Source organism: Prionailurus viverrinus, chromosome X (assembly GCF_022837055.1).
Source record: "Prionailurus viverrinus isolate Anna chromosome X, UM_Priviv_1.0, whole genome shotgun sequence".
Taxonomy (NCBI): domain Eukaryota; kingdom Metazoa; phylum Chordata; class Mammalia; order Carnivora; family Felidae; genus Prionailurus; species Prionailurus viverrinus.
The window spans coordinates 65,042,602-65,062,898 of record NC_062579.1 but is presented as its reverse complement, the minus strand read 5'-3'; the positions used below and the strand labels follow the sequence as shown (position 1 = coordinate 65,062,898).

At 37.2% G+C, this 20,297-nt stretch overlaps 1 protein-coding gene across 1 annotated transcript in view; it reads right to left on the bottom strand.

The window, feature by feature from the left end:
• Positions 1-20,297, bottom strand: part of DACH2 (dachshund family transcription factor 2) — an 813,312-nt gene that overhangs the window by 117,786 nt on the left and 675,229 nt on the right. Inside the window, exon 5 of the mRNA XM_047843260.1 lies at positions 3,764-3,922. Within this exon, the coding sequence (XP_047699216.1) occupies positions 3,764-3,922 (159 nt within the window). The remainder of the gene's footprint in view (positions 1-3,763; positions 3,923-20,297) is intronic.

The window sequence follows — 20,297 nt, the reverse complement described above, 5'->3', positions numbered from 1 at the left end:
TTGTCATTCTGGCTAAATTTTTGTCTTTTGCAGGTTTTATAAGCTTGTTATGTTTCCTGCACCTGAGAGTAATGTTATATTAAAAAGGGGACATACGCTATCCAGGACCTGGCACATTAGGAAGTGTTCTGGTGTATGCTGTGTGCACTCTGTTGTTGTTTTTTGGTTGCTTTTTCCTACTGGTCAGTCCTGTGCAGAGCGCCTCCTTGATTGCAGTGAGGAGTGTTTGGATTTTTAACTAAGTACTCTTTGACTTGTTTATTAAACAAATAAATAGAAAAAAGGGGAGAAAAAACAAACCCTGATCACCCAAAAAGAGAAAAGGAAAGGGAACAACAAAAACAACAATAACAACAATAAAACAGAGAATCAAAAAAACTATAAGGCTGCACTGGGCTCTGCACTGGAAGCACAGAGCCTGCTTAGGATTCTCTTTTTCCCTCTTTCTGCCTCCCCCCACTTGCATTGTCTCTGTCTCTCTCAAAATAAATAAACTTGAAAAAAAGAATAAGAAAAATATGTATTATTTACCGTAATTTATTCCTTCTCTAACATTCTTTCTTTGTGTAGATATAGGTTTCTGACCTATATTATTTTCCTTCTCTTTATAGATCTTCTTTTAACATTTTTACAGGGCAGATCTTTGGTATGATAATAAATTCTCTCAACTTTTGTTTGAGAAAATCTCTATTTCTGTCTTCACTTTTAAAAGGAATTTTCAGAATTCAGAATTTTAGGTTGGTGTTTTATTTTTTCTTTCAAGTAGTCACACCACTGTATTTAATACCACTGTATTCTTGTTTGCCTGGTTTCTGAAGTGAAGTTCAATGTAATTCTTATCCTTGTTCCTCTATGGGTAAGGAGAATTTATTTATCTCTGAATTTTTTAAAAAAGATTTTCTCTTTGTGTTTGGTATTCCAGTGTGACTATAATATGCATAGGTGTAGCCTTTTTTTGATATTTATTCTTAGTATTCTCTGAGCTTTCTAGAGCTTTTGTCTGGTGTCTCTCATTAAGTTTGGAAAATTTTCTGTCCTTGTTACTTTAAACATTTCTTCTGTTCCTTTCCCTCACTCTTATTATTTTCATATTCCTATTACATTTATGCTACACTGTTTGTAATTGCTGCACAATTGTATATTCTATTCTGGGTTTTGTTTCCCAATCTTTGCTCCACATTTATTTCCATTTTGGGAAGTTTCTATTGACATACTTCAATTGTTGACTTTGTCTGGTCTACTGATGAGCCCATTAAAGGTATTCATTTTTTTGGAGTGTTTTTGAGCCAGTATTTACTTTAGCTTCTCAATTTTCATCTCTACTTACATTTCCCATGTATTATTTTTTTATTCAAGTATAATTAACATACAGTTTTAATATTCCCAGGTAGTCTTGTATGTTTTCCCTTCTTTTAAGCATACTAATCATAGTTATTTTAAAATCTCAGTCTGATAATTCTAAAATATGTGCTATATCGAATTCTGGTTCTGATGTTTGCTTTATCTCTTCAGACTGTGTTTTTTGCCTTTTTCACACCTTTTAATTTTTGTTTTAAAGCCAGAAATGGTATATTAGCTAAAGAAAACTGAAACAAGCATGCCTCTAGTGGAAGGCTTTATTTTTATCTGACTGAAAATTAGGTTATGTTTACTATTTGCTGTACCTGTTATATTAGTGGCTGTCATTTCTCATCCTCCTGTTATCTTTGGTGTATCCTAGAGAATCAAATTCGGTTCATTCTGAGGATTTCAGTTCTTTCCTTTGTAACCCACTGTTCTTATACAGAGCCTTATTGTGGTTGTGGTAAAATGTGTAGGGAGGAGAAAGATGTGATCAGGTCTCAATCTGTGAGCCTGTGTCCTCGGGCTATGACTTTCACAAGTGCTCTTTAGCTTTTTCCATCTTATGTAAGACAGAAAGGCTAGAGGTGACTAGAGTTGAGTATTTCTTTCCCCATAGGTGTGGTAAAGTCCCCTCCCTAAGGAATGTGGTAAGAAAAGACCTCAAGATAAGGGAAGGCAACCTGGCTAAGTGCATAAGTGACATCCCTCAAGACCCTGTAACATGAGACCACCCAATCAGACTGTATGTCTATATGTTACCCATATATGGGAGACAATGAAGTAGAAAATGCATAAAAGGCTACATCACCCCACATTTGGCATTTGGGGCTCAGTCTTTTGGAAAAGAACCCTCTGAGTCCCTGTCAACATGAACAAAGTTGCTTTCTGGAAAGAAAAGTCTCAGTGTCTTGACTGTGTGAGGAGGCTGCTACACAGGAAATGCTAAAGGGGTGTTATGCATCTCCTTTCCCTTATATCAATGACTACAGGGTGGTGGATTTTAATATATCCTTTCCCCCACATCAGTTAGGTTCTGTTAAAAAGAAAGTAGTTTAACTTTGGTAAAATAGTTTCCTTTGAGGGCAAGTCTTTGTTAAGGAGAACAGAACATTCTGGGCATATTTTGAAATGGGTATTGTCCTTGTCTCCCAGCCAGAAACATGAGGGGAATTTTCTCAAGTCTTCACCATGAGAACCTGATGGGGTTCCTGGAGGTAGAACTCATTAAAGTGTAGTGATCCACTAAGGATTGGCCCCCAGGGATTTTTATCTCTCATCTAAGTTCACACTGAGTCTCCAGCAATTTAAATGTTTCTACCAGGGTCCAGCTGTGGCTTCTGTTCCCTGTAAACTCTGATTCTCTGTTTCTGCCTATCTCTCCAGTTTTGGAGATAGCCCTGCCCTGTGAACTCAATCTCTGATGGATTTAAAGGAGTTGTTGATCTTGCTTTGAGGAGGAGTAACAACTTCTAAACTCTTTAAATGTCAGACCAGAAACCAGAAGTCTTATAAGTTCCTCTACTTTATGAAATAAGTCTACTTTAATCAAACTTTTTTTTTTACTTCTCATAAGATATTTATAACTTTTCTTGCATTTATTTATTTACCTTTGCTTAACATTCTATTTAATGGGACCTTTCACATTTGAGTTTATAATATCTTTAAAGTAAGACCCTATAACTTATTTTATATGCTTCATAACTGATGAATTTCATTAAGATTTATAATATTGTGTTAAAATATCTAAGAATTCCTCTATTCTGTTGTTTTAATCTTAGGGTTTAGTGAGAGAACGAATATCTCAAGGAAAGGAATAATGTAAGTTTTCTTTCACATTCCTGCTTACAAGTAAAGTAAAATTTTAGTCCAGTAATGTATATCAGTCATTTTTCTGCAGAAAAAGTTTTGAGTTTTTGAAGTTCCTAAAATCATCATCTAAACCTGAATTTGTATCCATTAGCTGTAGTTTGATTGCTGAGTAATAATACTTACAATTTATGCAGTAATTACTATATACAAGTCACTGTTAAAAGCTTCTTTTATTATTTTTAACTTTCACAATAACCTTACTAAATGGGTATATGTTATTTTCCTACTTTATAGTTGTGAACACTGAGACCTGTAAAAGTTAGGTGAAACCTCCAAAGTCAAACAGTAATATGGAATTCAAAAGATTTGGATTTCAAACCTAAGTTTATGTGACTATAGCCAACTTTCTTAATTACTCTGCTACATAGCCTCTTGATCTATCTCTATAAATCCCACGCTTTCAAATGAATCCCTATTTACCCTTCTAACTTCAAACTGTTAAACCTTATTGAAGAAAAATATACTAGCCCTGCTAGCCAAAAGTGTCCAATTGGTCTTGCGTGTTTTTTTTTTTTCAAAACACCAAGTTTTGAAATTACATCATACATACTATTGGTCAGTAGGTTGTTCTGCTGCAGTGGATTGAGGGTAGAAGCACCCTCAAGACCTGGCTGGTTAGACAGGGCTGCATGAGTAAGTCCATGTTGGGGTCCAGGAGCAGCAAGAGGAGACTGCAACTTATCCTTATCCCAGGAGGATTCACTTTCACCTGAAAAACATTTGTATGAACAGACTGAAATTTGACAACTTTCCATGAGAAGGCTTTGTGAAAATTCCCTTTTTAGAGTTTAATTTATTAGTCTTACTTCTTAGGAAATTATGATTAGCATAGATAACTCATTTTAATAATGATTTCAAAAACTTAAATAACCTAGGATTTTAGCTGCCTCTGAGAAGACTAAACACTTACTAATGGTCTATTTACAAGCAATCTAAACAAATCTGGGATCATAATGAATTAGCGCTATCGAAAGTGCTAATATGTTGAAAGCCATTAACTGACCACTACTGCCTCCCATTCCAATGCTTTACCATACACGTATAAAGTTTTAATGAAGAATAGTTGTTATTAACTCACAAAGAATACACTCATTAATAAGAGCATGATAACATGCAAAAATATGTGGTAAAAAAGCGATCAGTTACTTTATTCTCAGATCTGGTCTTACAGAGGCTAATCTCTTCATACACAGCAGGCTTTTGTACAAAAAAAAAACTGAATAAAACATAAAACCATGGCCTCCATTTTGAAACTGTACTCTACTTGGATCTTCCACACTAGAGAATGAAGAAAAGTGTGTGTAAAGTGCAGACTACTATATTATTATAATGATCTGCAACAACATAGCTACTTAATCTTGGACTTAGAATACTGTGGAGACAGAACCATTGCTTAAAGTCATATGCAAAACAACCACAGAATTATTTCTAGGGCATCCTTTTAAGCACAATGCTTCAAAAAGAGGAGTAAGGGTTGAATTCCAATCGCTGCAGTAGCAAACTATCTGGCTTTAGAAAAGAAAATGTATGGGCTGCCCCATATATTTGCTTGATTTGGTTAATTTATTCAGGGGTAAGTGGTTCTACTACCATTCCCATTCTGGGATTGTGACATTAGTATCTCTATTTGTATTACTCTATGTTTTCAGATCCAATTGGTATTCTTCCTGAAGATTTAAAATCTATTTAAGCAAACTATCTGCTAGAATCTCTGAAAGGTTTCTTTTTTAACCTTTCTATGCACTCATCTACTCTTACCCAGCTTTGGGAATCTCCTCCTCAGGACTCTTCAAGCTCCCTTGTGGCTGAAGTAAATCTCTAATCCTAAAGTGAGAGTCTTGGCCAGTTTCCAACTAGATAAGTTTCATTAAAAAACAAAACAAAACCAGATTCTCCAGCAGTGTATATAAACCCTGAGGGGTACCTGTCCCTGCCTATATGAATGAAGCATTTTTAATCAAATGGGGAAGAAATAAGTAGCTAATTGTTCTGTTTTTGATATAAGCCATTCAGTTAGCATGCATGGAAGCTTAGAAGGTAGGAAATTTGGTTGAATATGATATCAATGGCTTAATGGACCTGAAAGCATTTTCCTGATCATGTTGAAGCTTGGTGTATTCGTTGAAAACATACCACACTCATATGATTACCCCAATGGTTCTCTCTTTTCATCCAGATGTTTGCTGCTGTAAAGTTACTGCCTAGGAGCAGGGAGGTAATTTATGATTGATGCATTGATAGAATCTTACATTAACAAATTTGAAATTCCAATTATGATCAATAAGATATTGTTATGCTTTAATGAACAGGAATGGTGAAGTGAAGGGAAGGATTTTAATAAATAATTCAAGAAACCACATTGCAACAGTGACAATTCTTTACAAAAACATTGCACCAATAAACAGAATTAATACCAGAAAATGCAAAAACTTGAGAGATCAATTGTTGAGCAAAACCAGAACCACTCCATCATTTTAATACTATGTCCAAGGTATAAATTACCTTATTATTCCAGAACTGCACATTGTAAAATGATTAGCAAAACACTGACAAAGAAAGGTAGATGTATAAGACACTAAATTATATCAATGATATTAACATGGTATAGTACAATCACAGCAACAACAATATACATCAATATTAGGATTAAATTTATGCCAATATTTTATAAATTGAAAATCTCTTAGTCCACATTTAATATTGAATGGTATATTACAACTCAATACCCCCTAAAACAAATAATACAATTACAAATGGGCAGAAGACATGAAGACACTTTTCTCCAAAGTAGACATCCAGATAGCCAGCAGACAAATGAAAAGATGCTCAATATCACTCATCAAGAGGTAAATGCAAATCAAAACCACAATGAGATATCACCACACACCTGTCAGAATGGCTAAAATCAAAACCACAGGAAACAAAAAAAAAGTGTTGGTGAGTATGCAGAGAAAAAAGGAATCCTCGTACTGTTGGTGGAAATGCAAATTAGTTCAGCCACTCTAAGAAACAGTATGAAGGTTCCACAAATTATTAAAAATAGGGGCGGTTTGGTGGCTCCGTCAGTTAAGTGTCTGGCTCTTGATCTTGGTCCAGGTCATGATCTTGTGTTTCATGGTATCGAGCCCCATCTGGACTGATGGTTCAGAGCCTGCTTGGGATTCTCTCCCTCTTTCTCTACCCCTCCTCCGTTTGTGTTCTCTCTCTCAAAATAAATTTTAAAACTTTAAAAAATTAAAAGAATAGAACTACCCTATTATCCAAGAATCACACTACTGGGTATTTATCCCAAAGAATACAAAAATACTATTTCAAAGGGATACATGTACCTGATGTTTATAGCAGCTTTATCTATAGCCAAATTATGGAAACAGTCCAAGTGTCCACTGATTGATGAATGGATAAAGATGTGATATATCATGACAAAAACAAATTAACAAAGGGAAAAATAGAGAAAAAATCCAAAAAAAAGAGACTCTTAATTATAGAGAAGAAGGTGGTGGTGGTTATGGAGTTGGGGCAGGGGGCAGTGAGGGCATGGGTTAAATAGGTGATGGGGATTAAGGAGTGCACTTGTGACACGCACATATTTCAAATAAATTTGAATAGAAATGTTTTTTTAAACCTTATTAAAGAAATCCAAGTGTATGCTTTGTTGACAGTTTTAGATGAATGTTTCCCAACAACTCTCTTCTTTTTAATTATTGTGTTAAAAATGATAGGAAGGTGGTTACCAGCTATTCCCATCTTCACTGAATATAGCTATAAGAAATTATCCTGCTTCCCTAAGGCAACTGTATATGAAGTGAGTGTAGGACACTTTTTATATTTGAAATATGTGATGTATATAATATTAGACTAAAACTTAATATACCTTTTATTTTATTTTTATTTATTTTATTTTCATCATGGTAAGTGTACTATTTAATCTGAATCCCCTATTTCCCTCACCTACCTCTCCTCTGGTTTGTTATCTATGTCTATTTCTCTCTCTCTCCCTCCCTCCCTCCCTCCCTCCCTCCTTCCCTCCCTTTGCTCATTTAGTACATCTGATTTTAACATCCACTGCCTTTAAAGCTAAAACATTATTTTTATCAATCTATTCTAGGGTCAAACATTTTTATCACTGTGTTGGGGGAGGGCTTGAATATCCACTTTCTTTTTTCTATTATCTATCTATCTATCTATCTATATTAGTGTGCTAGTGTTGCCATAACAAAAGATGACATATTATAGACTGAATGCTTGTGTTCCCCCAAATTCATATGTTTAATCTTAATCTCCAATGTGATCATATTGGGAGATGGAGCCCTTAGGAAGTGATTAGGTCATGAATGGGATAAATGCCTTTATAAAATAGATGACAAACAGCTCCTGAGACCCCTTATGCCATGGGAGGACACATGAACAAGAAAACGGGCTTCACCAGACACTGAATCTTCTAGTCTATGATATTTTTATTATGGATTTTTGTTATGGCAGTCCAAAAGGACTAAGACAACACAGAATGGGCAGTTTACCAACCAAATTTATTTTCTTGCAGTTTTAGAGGCTAAAGGTCCAAGATCAAAATGTCAGCAGGTTTGGATTATCCTGAGGCCTTTCTTCTTAACTTACAAGTAGCCACCTTCTCACTGTTTCCTTATATGGTCTTTCCTTTGTGTGCACACATCCCTAGTAACTCTTTGTATGTCAAAAATTTTCTTTTTATAAGGATACCAGTCATATTGGATTAGGGCTCTCATTTTGATTTAAACACACTTTTAAAGATGCTATCTCCAAATATGGACCATTGTGAGGTAATGATGGTTAGTACTTCAACAAATGAATTTTGGAGAGACACAATTCATCCCATAATACTAGAGTAAGCACACTTTATTGAACCAGATCACACTTGCTTTCTGAAGCAATCCTTCTAATAAAGAGGAAAAAAAAACTGGATAGCATGGCAACAAGGCATGTCTTAGAAACTGAGTATGAAGTGGTTTAGGGAAGCCTCATCAAAACCTTCACCTTTACTTCAAGAAAATATGTGTAACAACAGGGTCACTGCCCTTAAAGAGACACCAGCCTCCAAAAAGGCAACATTAAAATAGCAGCTTACACAATACTGAGGGAAAGGGGAGAGAGATCTGTTCATACTGATATTGGAGTATGAAAATGAGGGAGCTGGAAGGTGCTATTTTCCTCACCTTCCCCCTAGCATAAACACAATGCCAACTGCAGGAGGATAGGTGGCACAGACACTTTCTACCTAACATACTAGCAATACACCAGCACATGATTTCTTCTGGGGACTGATCTACTCCAAGCCTGTTAGCCTCAGCTCTGGGCTCAGGGAAATTTTTGTTAAAGCTGCACATTCACTACATGTAGCTACCAGGTGCACAACTGCCACCATGCACTGTGCCAAGTCACGTCTTAGCAACAACCCAAATCACTATGCCATGCCCAGCTGTGCCCAGCCATTGCCAAGCTCAGGACACAACCTCATACCCACAGTGACAATGGTGTACAGAACCTCAACAGCTACAGTGCTTGGAGGGATCCAGCAAAGGACTAGTGGCGCAGCACAAATTTTGCCAACAATGCTGCCCCACAGCCAAATTCCCCCACATGCATACCCGCTCAAAGCTGGCCTTCTTGGGTCCCATTAACACCACAGAGAGCAAGCACAGCCTACAACAGACAGAGAGACAGTGCAAATTATTGCACTGAAAGGAAAAGGGACTCAGACACAACAGCAGGACAAAAGCAATACACATAGAATACTCTCCTGAAGTGCTAGCTTCTGCTAAACAGAGGACACTGCACTGCAGGGAATTCCAGGATTCTTCTTCATAAAGTCTTGACCTTCCAGAGCAGAAGACATAAATGCCTTTCTTAACACAAAGAAACAGACAGAGGAGCTGACAAAATGAGTAGACAGAGAAATTTATCCCAAATGAAAGAATGAGACAAGGCCACAGCCAGGTATCTAAGTGAAACAGATATATGTAACATGCCTGATAGAGAATATAAAGCTATGATCATAAGGATACTCACTGGACTTGAGAAAAGAGTGGAAGACATGAGTGACACCCTTAACACAGAGATAAGGAACAACAGAGCAGAGATAAAGGACTCAAGCACAATATGAGAAACACGCCTGATGGGATGAACAGCAGGCTGGAAGGAGAGATATGAGTTAATTACATAGAGAGAGCAATGGATATTAATCAAGCTGAAAAAAAAAGACAGAAAAAATATGCAAAATGAGAAAAGACTTGGGGAACTCAGTGACCCTATCAAATATAATAACATTTGTACAATAGGAGTTCCATAAGAAAAGAGAGAAAAGGGAGCAGGAAATTTATTTGAAGAAATAATAGCTGAAAACTTCCCTAATTTGGGGAAGCAAACAGACATCAAGATCAAGGAGGCACAGAGAAATCCTATCAAAATCAAAAAAGCACACCCTACACCAAAATATATTGTAATCAAATTGGGGAAATATAGTGGTGAAGAAAGAATCTTAAAAACATCAAGACAAAAGAAGACAGCAACTTACTAGGGAAAACCCATAAGGCTAGCAGGAGATTTCTCAACAGAAACTTGGGAAACCAGAAGAAAGTGGCATGATATATTCAATGTGCTGAATGGGAAAAAACTGCAGCCCAAAATATTCCATTCAGTAAGGCTATCATACAGAATGGAAAGAGAGATAAATAGTTTCCCAAACAAAAACTAAATGAGTTCATAACCACAAAACCAGCCCTGCAAAAAATACTAAAGGCGACTCTTTCAGTAGAAAGGAGAGGCCAAAAGTGACAGTATAAATGTAGGAAATACAAAACTAGTAAAAAATGAATATTTCTGCAAAAAAGTCAAAGAACTCACAAAATAAACGATATAAACTATAACAACACATACCTAAACATGGGAAAGATAAGGATAAAAAATGAGTTCAACTTTGAATGACCATCAACTTAATATAGGCTGCTATATGCAGAAGGGGTTATATGCAAACCTAATGGTAACCATATATCCAGAACAACTAATAAATATGCAAAGATTAAAGAGAAAGAAATACAAATATATAAAGAAAATCAGCAAACCGCAAAACTGAAAAAGACAAGAAAGGAACAAAGAAAGTCTTCAGAAACAATTACAAAGCAAATAATAAAATGATAATAAACACATATCTATCAGCAATTACTTTGAATGTAAATGGACTAAATGCTTCAATCACATGACATAGGATGTGATAATGCATTAAAAAAAGGAACAGCCATCTAGTGGTGCCTACAAGAGACATATTTCAGACCTAAGACAATTATAAATTGAAAGTGAGGAAATTGAGAAATGTTTATCATGCAAATGGATGTCAAAGAAAGGTGGAGTAGGGCTTAGGAGGACATTGGGATCACCACGTCCTGCTGATCACTTAGATTCCACCTACACCTGCCTAAATAACCCAGAAAACCACCAGAAGACTAGCAGAATGGAGTCTCCAGAGCCAAGCACAGATGAGAGGCCCACGGAAGAGGGTAGGAAGGGCGGCAAGGCAGTGGGTACTACACGGACTGGCGGGAGGGAGCCGGGGCAGAGGGGCAGCCTGCCAGCCAAGCAGATGCCCTGAGTCTGGCTGGAAAAAGCAGAGGGGCCAGACAGAGTGTGTTCTGAAAGCAACCGGGACTTGACATTTGGAAGGTTATAAGCTAACAGCTCTGCTCAGAGAACGGGAGGGCTGGAGGACAAAAGGAGGGAGAGATGTTGAGCCACTGACTACAGAGCTCAGCTTGGCGGGGAACAAAGGCGCTCACCAGCGCCATCTCCCTCGCCCATCCTCCAGCCAAAATCCCAAAGGGAACCAGTTCCTGCCAGGGAACTTGCTTGCACCATGCAAAACCCAATGCTGTTCTTCTGCGGATCCCCAAAGGAAAAGCAAGCTGAGCCTGCCTCTCCCGCCCCTGTGCACCTTGCTGATCCATCCCAGCTAATACACCAGATCCCCAGCACCACAAGTCTGGCAGTGTGCAAGTAGCCCAGATGGGCCACGCCACCCCACAGTGAATCCTGCCCCTAGGAGAGGGGAAGAGAAGGTACATACCAGTCTGACTGTGGCCCCAGCAGTGGGTTGGGGGCAGACATCAGGTCTGACTGCGGCCATGCCCACCAACGCAAGTTATTCAAGACAGCACAGGGGAAGTGCCCCGCAGTCCCGCACCACTCCAGGGACTATCCAAATTGACGAAATGGAAGAAATCCCCTCAAAAAAATCCAGGAAATAACAAAAGCTAATGAACTCATCAAAAAGGATTTAAACAATATAACAGAAAGTGAATTTAGAATAATAGTCATAAAATTAATCACTGGGCTTGAAAACAGTATAAAGGACAGCAGAGAATCTCTTGCTAAAGAGATCAAGGGACTAAGGAACAGTCAGGAGGAGCTAAAAAATGTTATTAATGACCTGCAAAATAAAATGGAGACAACCATGGCTCAGATTGAAGAGGCAGAGGAGAGAATAGGTGAACTAGAAGATAAAATTATGGAAAAAGAGGAAACTGAGAAAAAGAGAGATAAAAAAATCCAAGAGTATGAGGGGAAAATTAGAGAATTAAGTGATGCACCAAAGAGAAATAATCTACGTATAACTGGTATTCAAGAGGAGGAAGAGAGAAGGAAAGGTGCTGAAGGTGTACTTGAAGAAATAATAGCTGAGAACTTCCCTGATCTGGGGAAGGAAAAAGGCATTGAAATCCAACAGGCACAGAAACTCCTTTCAGACGTAACTTGAATTGATCTTCCACACGACATATCATAGTGAAACTGGCAAAATACAAGGATAAAGAGAAAATTCTGAAAGCAGCTAGAGATAAACGTGCTCTAACATAAAAAGGGAGACCTATAAGACTCATGACCAATCTCTCTACTGAAACTTGGCAGGACAGAAAAGAATGGAGGGAGATCTTCAAAGTGATGAACAGAAAAAATATGCAGCCGAGAATCCTTTATCCAGCAAGTCTGTCATTTAGAATAGAAGGACAGATAAAGGTCTTCCCAAACAAACAAAACCTGAAGGAATTTGTCACCACTAAACCAGCCCTACAAGAGATCCTAAGAGGGATCCTGTGAGACAAAGGACCAGAGACATCACTACAAGCATAAAACATACAGACATCACAATGACTCTAAACCCGTATCTTTCTATAATAACACTGAATGTAAATGGACTAAATGCGCCAACCAAAAGACATAAGGTCTCAGAATTGATAAAAAAACAAGACCCATCAATTTGCTGTCTACAAGAGACTCATTTCAACCTGAGGACACCTTCAGATTGAGAGTGAGGGGTTGGAGAACTGTTTATCATGCCACTGGAAGTCAAAAGAAAGCTGGAGTAGCCATACTTATATCAGAAAAACTAGACTTTAAATTAAAGGCTGTAACAAGAGATGAAGAAGAGCATTATATAATAATTACAGGGTCTATCCATCAGGAAGAGCTAACAATTATAAATGTCTATGCGCCAAATACGGGAGGGCCCAAATATATAAAACAATTACTCACAAACATAAGCAACCTTATTGATAAGAATGTGGTGATTGCAGGGGACTTTTTAGCACTCCACGTACAGAAATGGATACATCATCTAGACACACGGTCAATAAAGAAACAAGGGCCCTGAATGAGACATTGGATCAGATGGACTTGACAGATATATTTAGAACTCTGCATCCCAAAGCAACAGAATATACTTTCTTCTCGAGTGCACATGCAACATTCTCCAAGATAGATCACATACTGGGTCACAAAACAGCCCTACATAAGTATACAAGAGTTGAAATCATACCATGCATACTTTCAGACCACAATGCTATAAAGCTTGAAATCAACCACAGGAAAAAAGTCTGGAAAAACTACAAAAGCATGGAGGTTAAAGGACACTCTACAAAAGAATGAACGGGTCAACCAGGCAATTAGAGAAGAAATTTAAAAATATATGGAAACAAATGAATATGAAAATACAGCAATCCAAATGCTTTAGGACTCAGTGAAGGAAGTCTGAGAGGAAAATACATTGTAATCCAGGCCTATCTCAAGAAACAAGAAAAATCCCAAATACAAAATCTCACATCACACCTAAAGGAACTAGAAGAACAACAGCAAAAACAGCGTAAACCCAGCAGAAGAAGAGAAATAATAAAGATCAGAGCAGAAATAAAGAATATAGAATCTAAAAAAACTGTAGAGCAAATCAATGAAACCAAGAGTTGGTTTTCTGAAAAAATAAATAAAATGAATAAACCTCTAGCCAGGCTTCACAAAAAGAAAAGGGAGATGACCCAAATAGATAAAATCATGAATGAAAATGGAAGTATTACCACCAATCCCTCATAAATACAAGCAATTATCAGGGAATACTATGAAAAATTATATGCCAACAAACTGGACAACCTGGAAGAAATGGCCAAATTCCTAAGCACCCACACACTTCCAAAACTCAAACATGAAGAAATAGAAAACTTGAACAGACCCATAACCAGCGAAGAAATTGAATCAGTTATCAAACATCTCCCAACAAAAAAGAGTCCAGGACCAGATGGCTTCCGAGGGGAGTTCTACCAGACATTTAAAGCAGAGATAGTACATATCCTTCTCAAACTGTTCCAAAATATAGCAAGGGAAGGAAAACTTCCAGACTCATTCTATGAAGCCAGTATTACTTTGATTCCCAAACCAGACAGACCCCAGCCAAAAAAGAGAACTACAGGCCAATATCCTTGATGAATATGGATGCAAAAATTCTCAATAAGATACTAGCAAATCGAATTCAACAGCATATAAAAAGAATTATTCACCATGATCTAGTGGGATTCATTCCTGGGGTGCAGGGATGGTTCAACAGTCAAAAATCAATCAACGTGATACATCACAATAATAAAAGAAAAGATAAGAACCATATGATCCTGTCAATCAATGCAGAAAAGACATTTGACAAAATTCAGCAACGTTTCTTAATAAAAACCCTCCAGAAAGTCAGGATAGAAGGAACATACTTAAACATCATAAAAACCATTTATGAAAAGCACACAGCTAACATCATCCTCAATGCGGAAAAACTGAGAGCTTTTTCCAAGAGATCAGGAACACGACAGGGATGCCCACTCTCACCACTGTTGTTTGACATAGTGTTGGAAGTTCTAGCATCAGCAATCAGAAAACAAAAGGAAAACAAAGGCACCACAATTGGCAAAGATGAAGTCAAGCTTTCACGTTATGCAGATGACATGATATTACCCATGGAAAATCTGATAGACTCCACCAGAAGTCTGCTAGAACTGATACATGAATTTAGCAAAGTTGCAGGGTACAAAATCAATGTACAGAAATCAGTTGCATTCTTATACACTAATAATGAAGCAACAGAAAGACAAATAAAGAAACTTATCCCATTCACAATTGCACCAAGAAGCATAAAATAACTAGGAATAAATCTAACCAAAGATGTAAAAGATCTATATGCTGAAAACTATAGAAAGCTTATGAAGGTAATTGAAGAAGGTATAAAGAAATGGAAAAACATTCCCTGCTCATGGATTGGAAGAATAAATATTGTCAAAATGTCTATACTACCCAAAGCTATCTACACATTGCACCAGCATTATTCTCGAAACTAGAACAAGCAATCCTAAAATTCATATGGAACCACAAAAGGTCCCGAATATCCAAAGTAATATTGAATAAGAAGACCAGTGCAGGAGGCATCACAATCCCAGACTTTAGCCTCTACTACAAAGCTGTAATCATCATGACAGCATGGTATTGGCACAAAAACAGACACATAGACCAAGGGAATAGAATAGAAACCCCAGAACTAGACCCACAAACGTATGGCCAACTCATCTTTGACAAAGCAGGAAAGAACATCCAATAGAAAAAAGACAGTCTCTTTAACAAATGGTGCTGGGAGAACTGGACAGGAACATGCGGAAGGTTGAAACTAGACCACTTTCTCACACCATTCACAAAAATAAATTCAAAATGGATAAAGGACCTGAATGTGAGACAGGAAACCATCAAAACTCTATAGGAGAAATCAGGAAAAGACCTCTTTGACCTCAGCTGCAGCAATTTCTTACTTGACACATCCCCAAAGGCAAGGGAATTAAAAGTAAAAATGAACTATTGGGACCTCATCAAGATAGAAAGCTTCTGCACTGCAAAGGAAACAGCCAGCAAAATTAAAAGGCAACCAATGATATGGGAAAAGATATTTGCAAATGACATATCGGACAAAGGGCTAGTATCCAAAATCTATAAAGAGCCCACCAAATGCCACACCCAAAAACCAAATAACCCAGTGAAGAAATGGGCAGAAAACATGAACAGACACTTCTCTAAAGAAAACATCCAGATGGCCAACAGGCACATGAAAAGATGCTCAACGTTGCTCCTCATCAGGGAAACACAAATCAAAACCGCACTCAGATATCACCTCACACCAGTCAGAGTGGCCAAAATGAACAAATCAGGAGACTATAGATGCTGGAGAGCATGTGGAGAAATGGGAACCCTCTTACACTGTTGGTGGGAATGCACATTGGTGCAGCTGCTCGGGAAAACAGTGTGGAGGTTCCTCAAAAAATTAAAAATAGACCTACCCTATGACCCAGCAATAGCACTGCTAGGGATTTACCCAAGGGATACAGGAGTACTCATGCATAGGGTCACTTGTACCCCATTGTTTATAGCAGCATTCTCAACAATAGCCAAATTATGGAAAGAGCCTATATTTCCATCAACTGATGAATGGAGAAAGAAACTGTGGTTTATATACACAATGGAGTACTACGTGGCAACGAGAAAGAATGAAATATGGCCCTTTGTAGCAACATGGATGGAACTGGAGAGTGTTAGGCTAAGTGAAATAAGCCATACAGAAAAAGACAGATACCATATGTTTTCACTCTTATGTGGATCCTGAGAAACTTAACAGAGAACCATGAAGGAGGGGAAGAGAAAAAAAAAAAGAAAAAAGGAGGTTAGAGTGGGAGAGAGCCAAAACATAAGAGACTCTTAAAAACTGAGAACCAACTGAGGGTTGATGGGGGGTGGGAGGGAGTGGAGGGTGGGTGATGGGTATTGAGGAGGACACCTTTTGGGATGAGCACTGGGTGTTGTATGGAAACCAATTTGACAATAAATTTCATATATTAAAAAATAAAAAGGGGGGCCTGGGTGGCGCAGTCGGTTAAGCGTCCGACTTCAGCCAGGTCACGATCTCGCGGTCCGGGAGTTCGAGCCCCGCATCAGGCTCTGGGCTGATGGCTCGAAGCCTGAAGCCTGTTTCCGATTCTGTGTCTCCCTTTCTCTCTGCCCCTCCCCCATTCATGCTCTGTCTCTCTCTGTCCCAAAAATAAATAAATGTTGAAAAAAAATTAAAAATTAAATTAAATTAAATTAAAAAAAAAGAAAAAAAATTATTCACCACGACCAAGTGGGATTTATACCTGGGATGCAGGGCTGGTTCAATATCCGCAAAAAAAATTAACGTGATTCATTACATCAATAAAAGAAAGGACAAGAAACATCTGATCCTCTCAATAGATGCAGAGAAAGTATTTGACAAAATACAACATCTTTTCTTGATAAAAACCCTCAAGAAAGTAGGGAAAGAAGGACCATACTTCAAGATCATAAAAGCGATATATGAATGACCCAACATTAATACCATCCTCAATGGGGAAAAACTGAGACCTTTCCCCCTCAGGTCAGGAAAAGACAGGGATGTCCACTCTAGTCACTGTTATTCAACATAGTATTGGAAGTCTTAGCCTCTGCAATCAGACAATACAAAGAAATAAAAGGCATCCAAATTGGCTAGGTGGAGGTCAAACTTTCACTCTTCCCAGATGACATGACACTCTACATGGAAAACCCAAAACATTCTACCAAAAAAAACTGCGAGTGCTGATTCATGAATTCAGCAAAGTTGCAAGATTTAAAATCAATGCACAGAAATCAGTTGCATTCCTAGACACCAACAATAAAGCGACAGAAAGATAAATCAAGGAATAGATCCCATTTACAGTTCCACACACAAAAAAACATAAAATACCTAGGAATAAATATAACCAAGGAGATGAAAAATCTATACACTGAAAACTATAGAAAGCTTATGAAAAAAATTGAAGAGACACACACAAAAAAAGAAAAAGATTCCATGCTCCTGGATAGGAAGAAAATATATTGTTATAATGTCAATACTACCCAAAGCAATCTACATATTCAATGCAATCCTTATCAAAATAACACCAGCATTCTTCACAGAGGTAGAACAAATAGTCGTAAAATTTTCACCAAACCAGAAAAGACCCTGAATAGCCAAAGCAATCTTCAAAAACAAAAACCGTAACAGAAGGCATCACAATCCTGGATCAAGCTATACTACAAAGCCGTAATCATCAAGACAGTATGGTACTGGCACAAGAACAGACCGCATATCAATGGAACAAAAAACAGAACCCAGAAATGGACCCACAAACATATGGCCAACTAATCTTTGACAAAGCAGGAAAGAATATCCAATAGAACAAAGACAGTATCTTCAGCAAGTAGTGCTGGGAAAACTGCACAGCCACATGCAGAAGAATTAACCTGGACCACTTTCTTACACCATACACAAAAATAAGCTCAAAATGGATGAAAGACCTCAATTAAGACAGGAAGCTGTCAAAATCCTTGAGGAGAAAACTGGCAAAAACCTCTTTGATCTTGGCCACAGCAACTTCTTACTCAACACGTCCCCAGAGGCAAGATAAACAAAAGCAAAAATGAACTACTGGGACCTCATCAAAATAAAAATCTTCTGCACAGCAAAGGAAACAATCAGCAAAACTAAAAGGCAACCGACAGAATGGGAGAAGATATTTACAAAGAACATATCAGATAAAGAGTTAGTATCCAAATTCTATAAAGAAATGATCAAACTCAACACCCAAAAAACAAACAATCCAGTGAAGAAATGGGCAAAAGACATGAATAGACACTTCTCCAAAGAAGACATCCAGAAGTCCACCCGACACATGAAAAAATGCTCAAAATCACTCATCATCAGGGCAAAACAAATCAAAACCACTATGAGATACCACCTTACACCTGTCAGAATGGCTAACATTAACAATTCAGGCAACAACAGATGGTGAGGATGTGAAGAAAGAGGATCTCTTTTTCATTGCTGGTGGGAGTGCAAGCTGGTGTAGCCACTCTGGAAAACAGTATGGAGGTTCCTGAAAAAAATAAAAATAGAACTACCCTACGACCCAGCAATTGCACTACTAGGCATTTATCCAAGGGATACAGGTGTGCTGTTTCGAAGGGATATATACACACCAATGTTTATAGCAGCACTATCAACAAGAGCGAAAGTATGGAAAGAGCCCAAATGTCCATCAACTGATTAATGGATAAAGAAGATGTGGTATATATATACTATGGAGTATTACTTGGCAATCAGAAGAAATAAAATCTTGCCATTTGCAACTATGTGGATGGAACTGGAGGGGATTACACTAAGTGAAATTAGTCAGTCAGAGAAAGACAAATATCACATGGCTTCACTCATATGAGGATCTTAGGAGACAAAACAGGTGAACATAAGGGAAGGGAAAAAAAAATGATATAAAATCATGGAGGGGAGAAAACAGAATAGACTCATAAATATGGAGAACAAACTGAGGGTTACTAGAGGGGTTGTGGTTGGGGGAATGGCCTAAATGGGTAAGGGGCACTAAGGAATCTACTCCTGAAATCATTGTTGCACTAAATGCTAACTAATTTGGATGTAAATTTAAAAAAAATTAAATTAAATTAAATGTATATATTTGTATCTATTTATATGTATACTATACATATTATATATATATATAATATATAAATATATATATTAAATAAAGAATTTACACAATAGCAGGTGAGCAGGAAATATAAGCATCACAAGTGGTCTTTATCCTGAGTTAGATTTTCCTTTAATTGGGTTTGATCAGAAAACAGAATGTTTATTTTTCCATAATCATTACTTTGTGAAAACATATTTGCTAGGCCTCAGAGTGTTAGTGTTCCAGTAGAAACCACTGGACATCTCACTGAAGCTGGGGAATTGGGAGGATGGAAATAACTTAGTTTCTGTCATCATTCAACCATGTGCTTTTAGTGTTTGTTAGTTTTTTTTTTTTTTAATTTTTATGGTGGTGAAAGACTTCTCACTGATCTATGTGCTCACTTATTGTTTTAAACAATTTTTTCTAGTATTCCTTGTGACACACATATTTGTGAATTAAACTGGCTTGCACTAAAAAAAGAGGTTCATAAATGCACTTTATCACCATGTTGAGTAATTAACACTACATTTAGTAGTTATGGGTCACTACTTAGAAAATAAATTACAATATATAAGTCTAATATCATATGGTAGTGGTAATCATATTTATTAAGCTCCTAAAATGTGCCAGAAAAATGTTCAAAGCACATTGAGAAGTTGATATGTGCCAAACAGTATTCATCTAGTCCTCACAACAACTCTAAATGGTAGGTACCATAATCACACTTTAAAGAAAAAAAAAAGCTTGTGCCCCAAAATTAAGTACTTTGTCCAAGCTCACACAGCCATTAACCAAACAGCAAACAAAAATAAGCTCCAGAACAGGCACACTAAACCACTATTGTCAACATTGTTCGTAGAAGGCATATTGACGTAAATACTTTTAACTGAAGCTTTGGTTGTGAATGTGCATAATACTGTTTCAACTCAGAGGAGCAAAATGAGGCATTTGTGAAGAAAATTGAAATAGTGGTAGTTTCTGATTTTGCTTTCTATTGTCACTACATTGACTTTCTCACATCAGAATCAGGCTGTGAATAACATTGAATAACTAAAAACATGTTTAATGCTGTGAATTTCAATTAAGTATTTTGTTAAACCTTTGACATTATTAAACGAAAGTATGTGATTTTAATCATATTGACATACATTTAAAAAAAAAGAAAAAGAAAAAGTGGCTTATAAGACTAATTGAGATCTGTACTGAACAGATCTA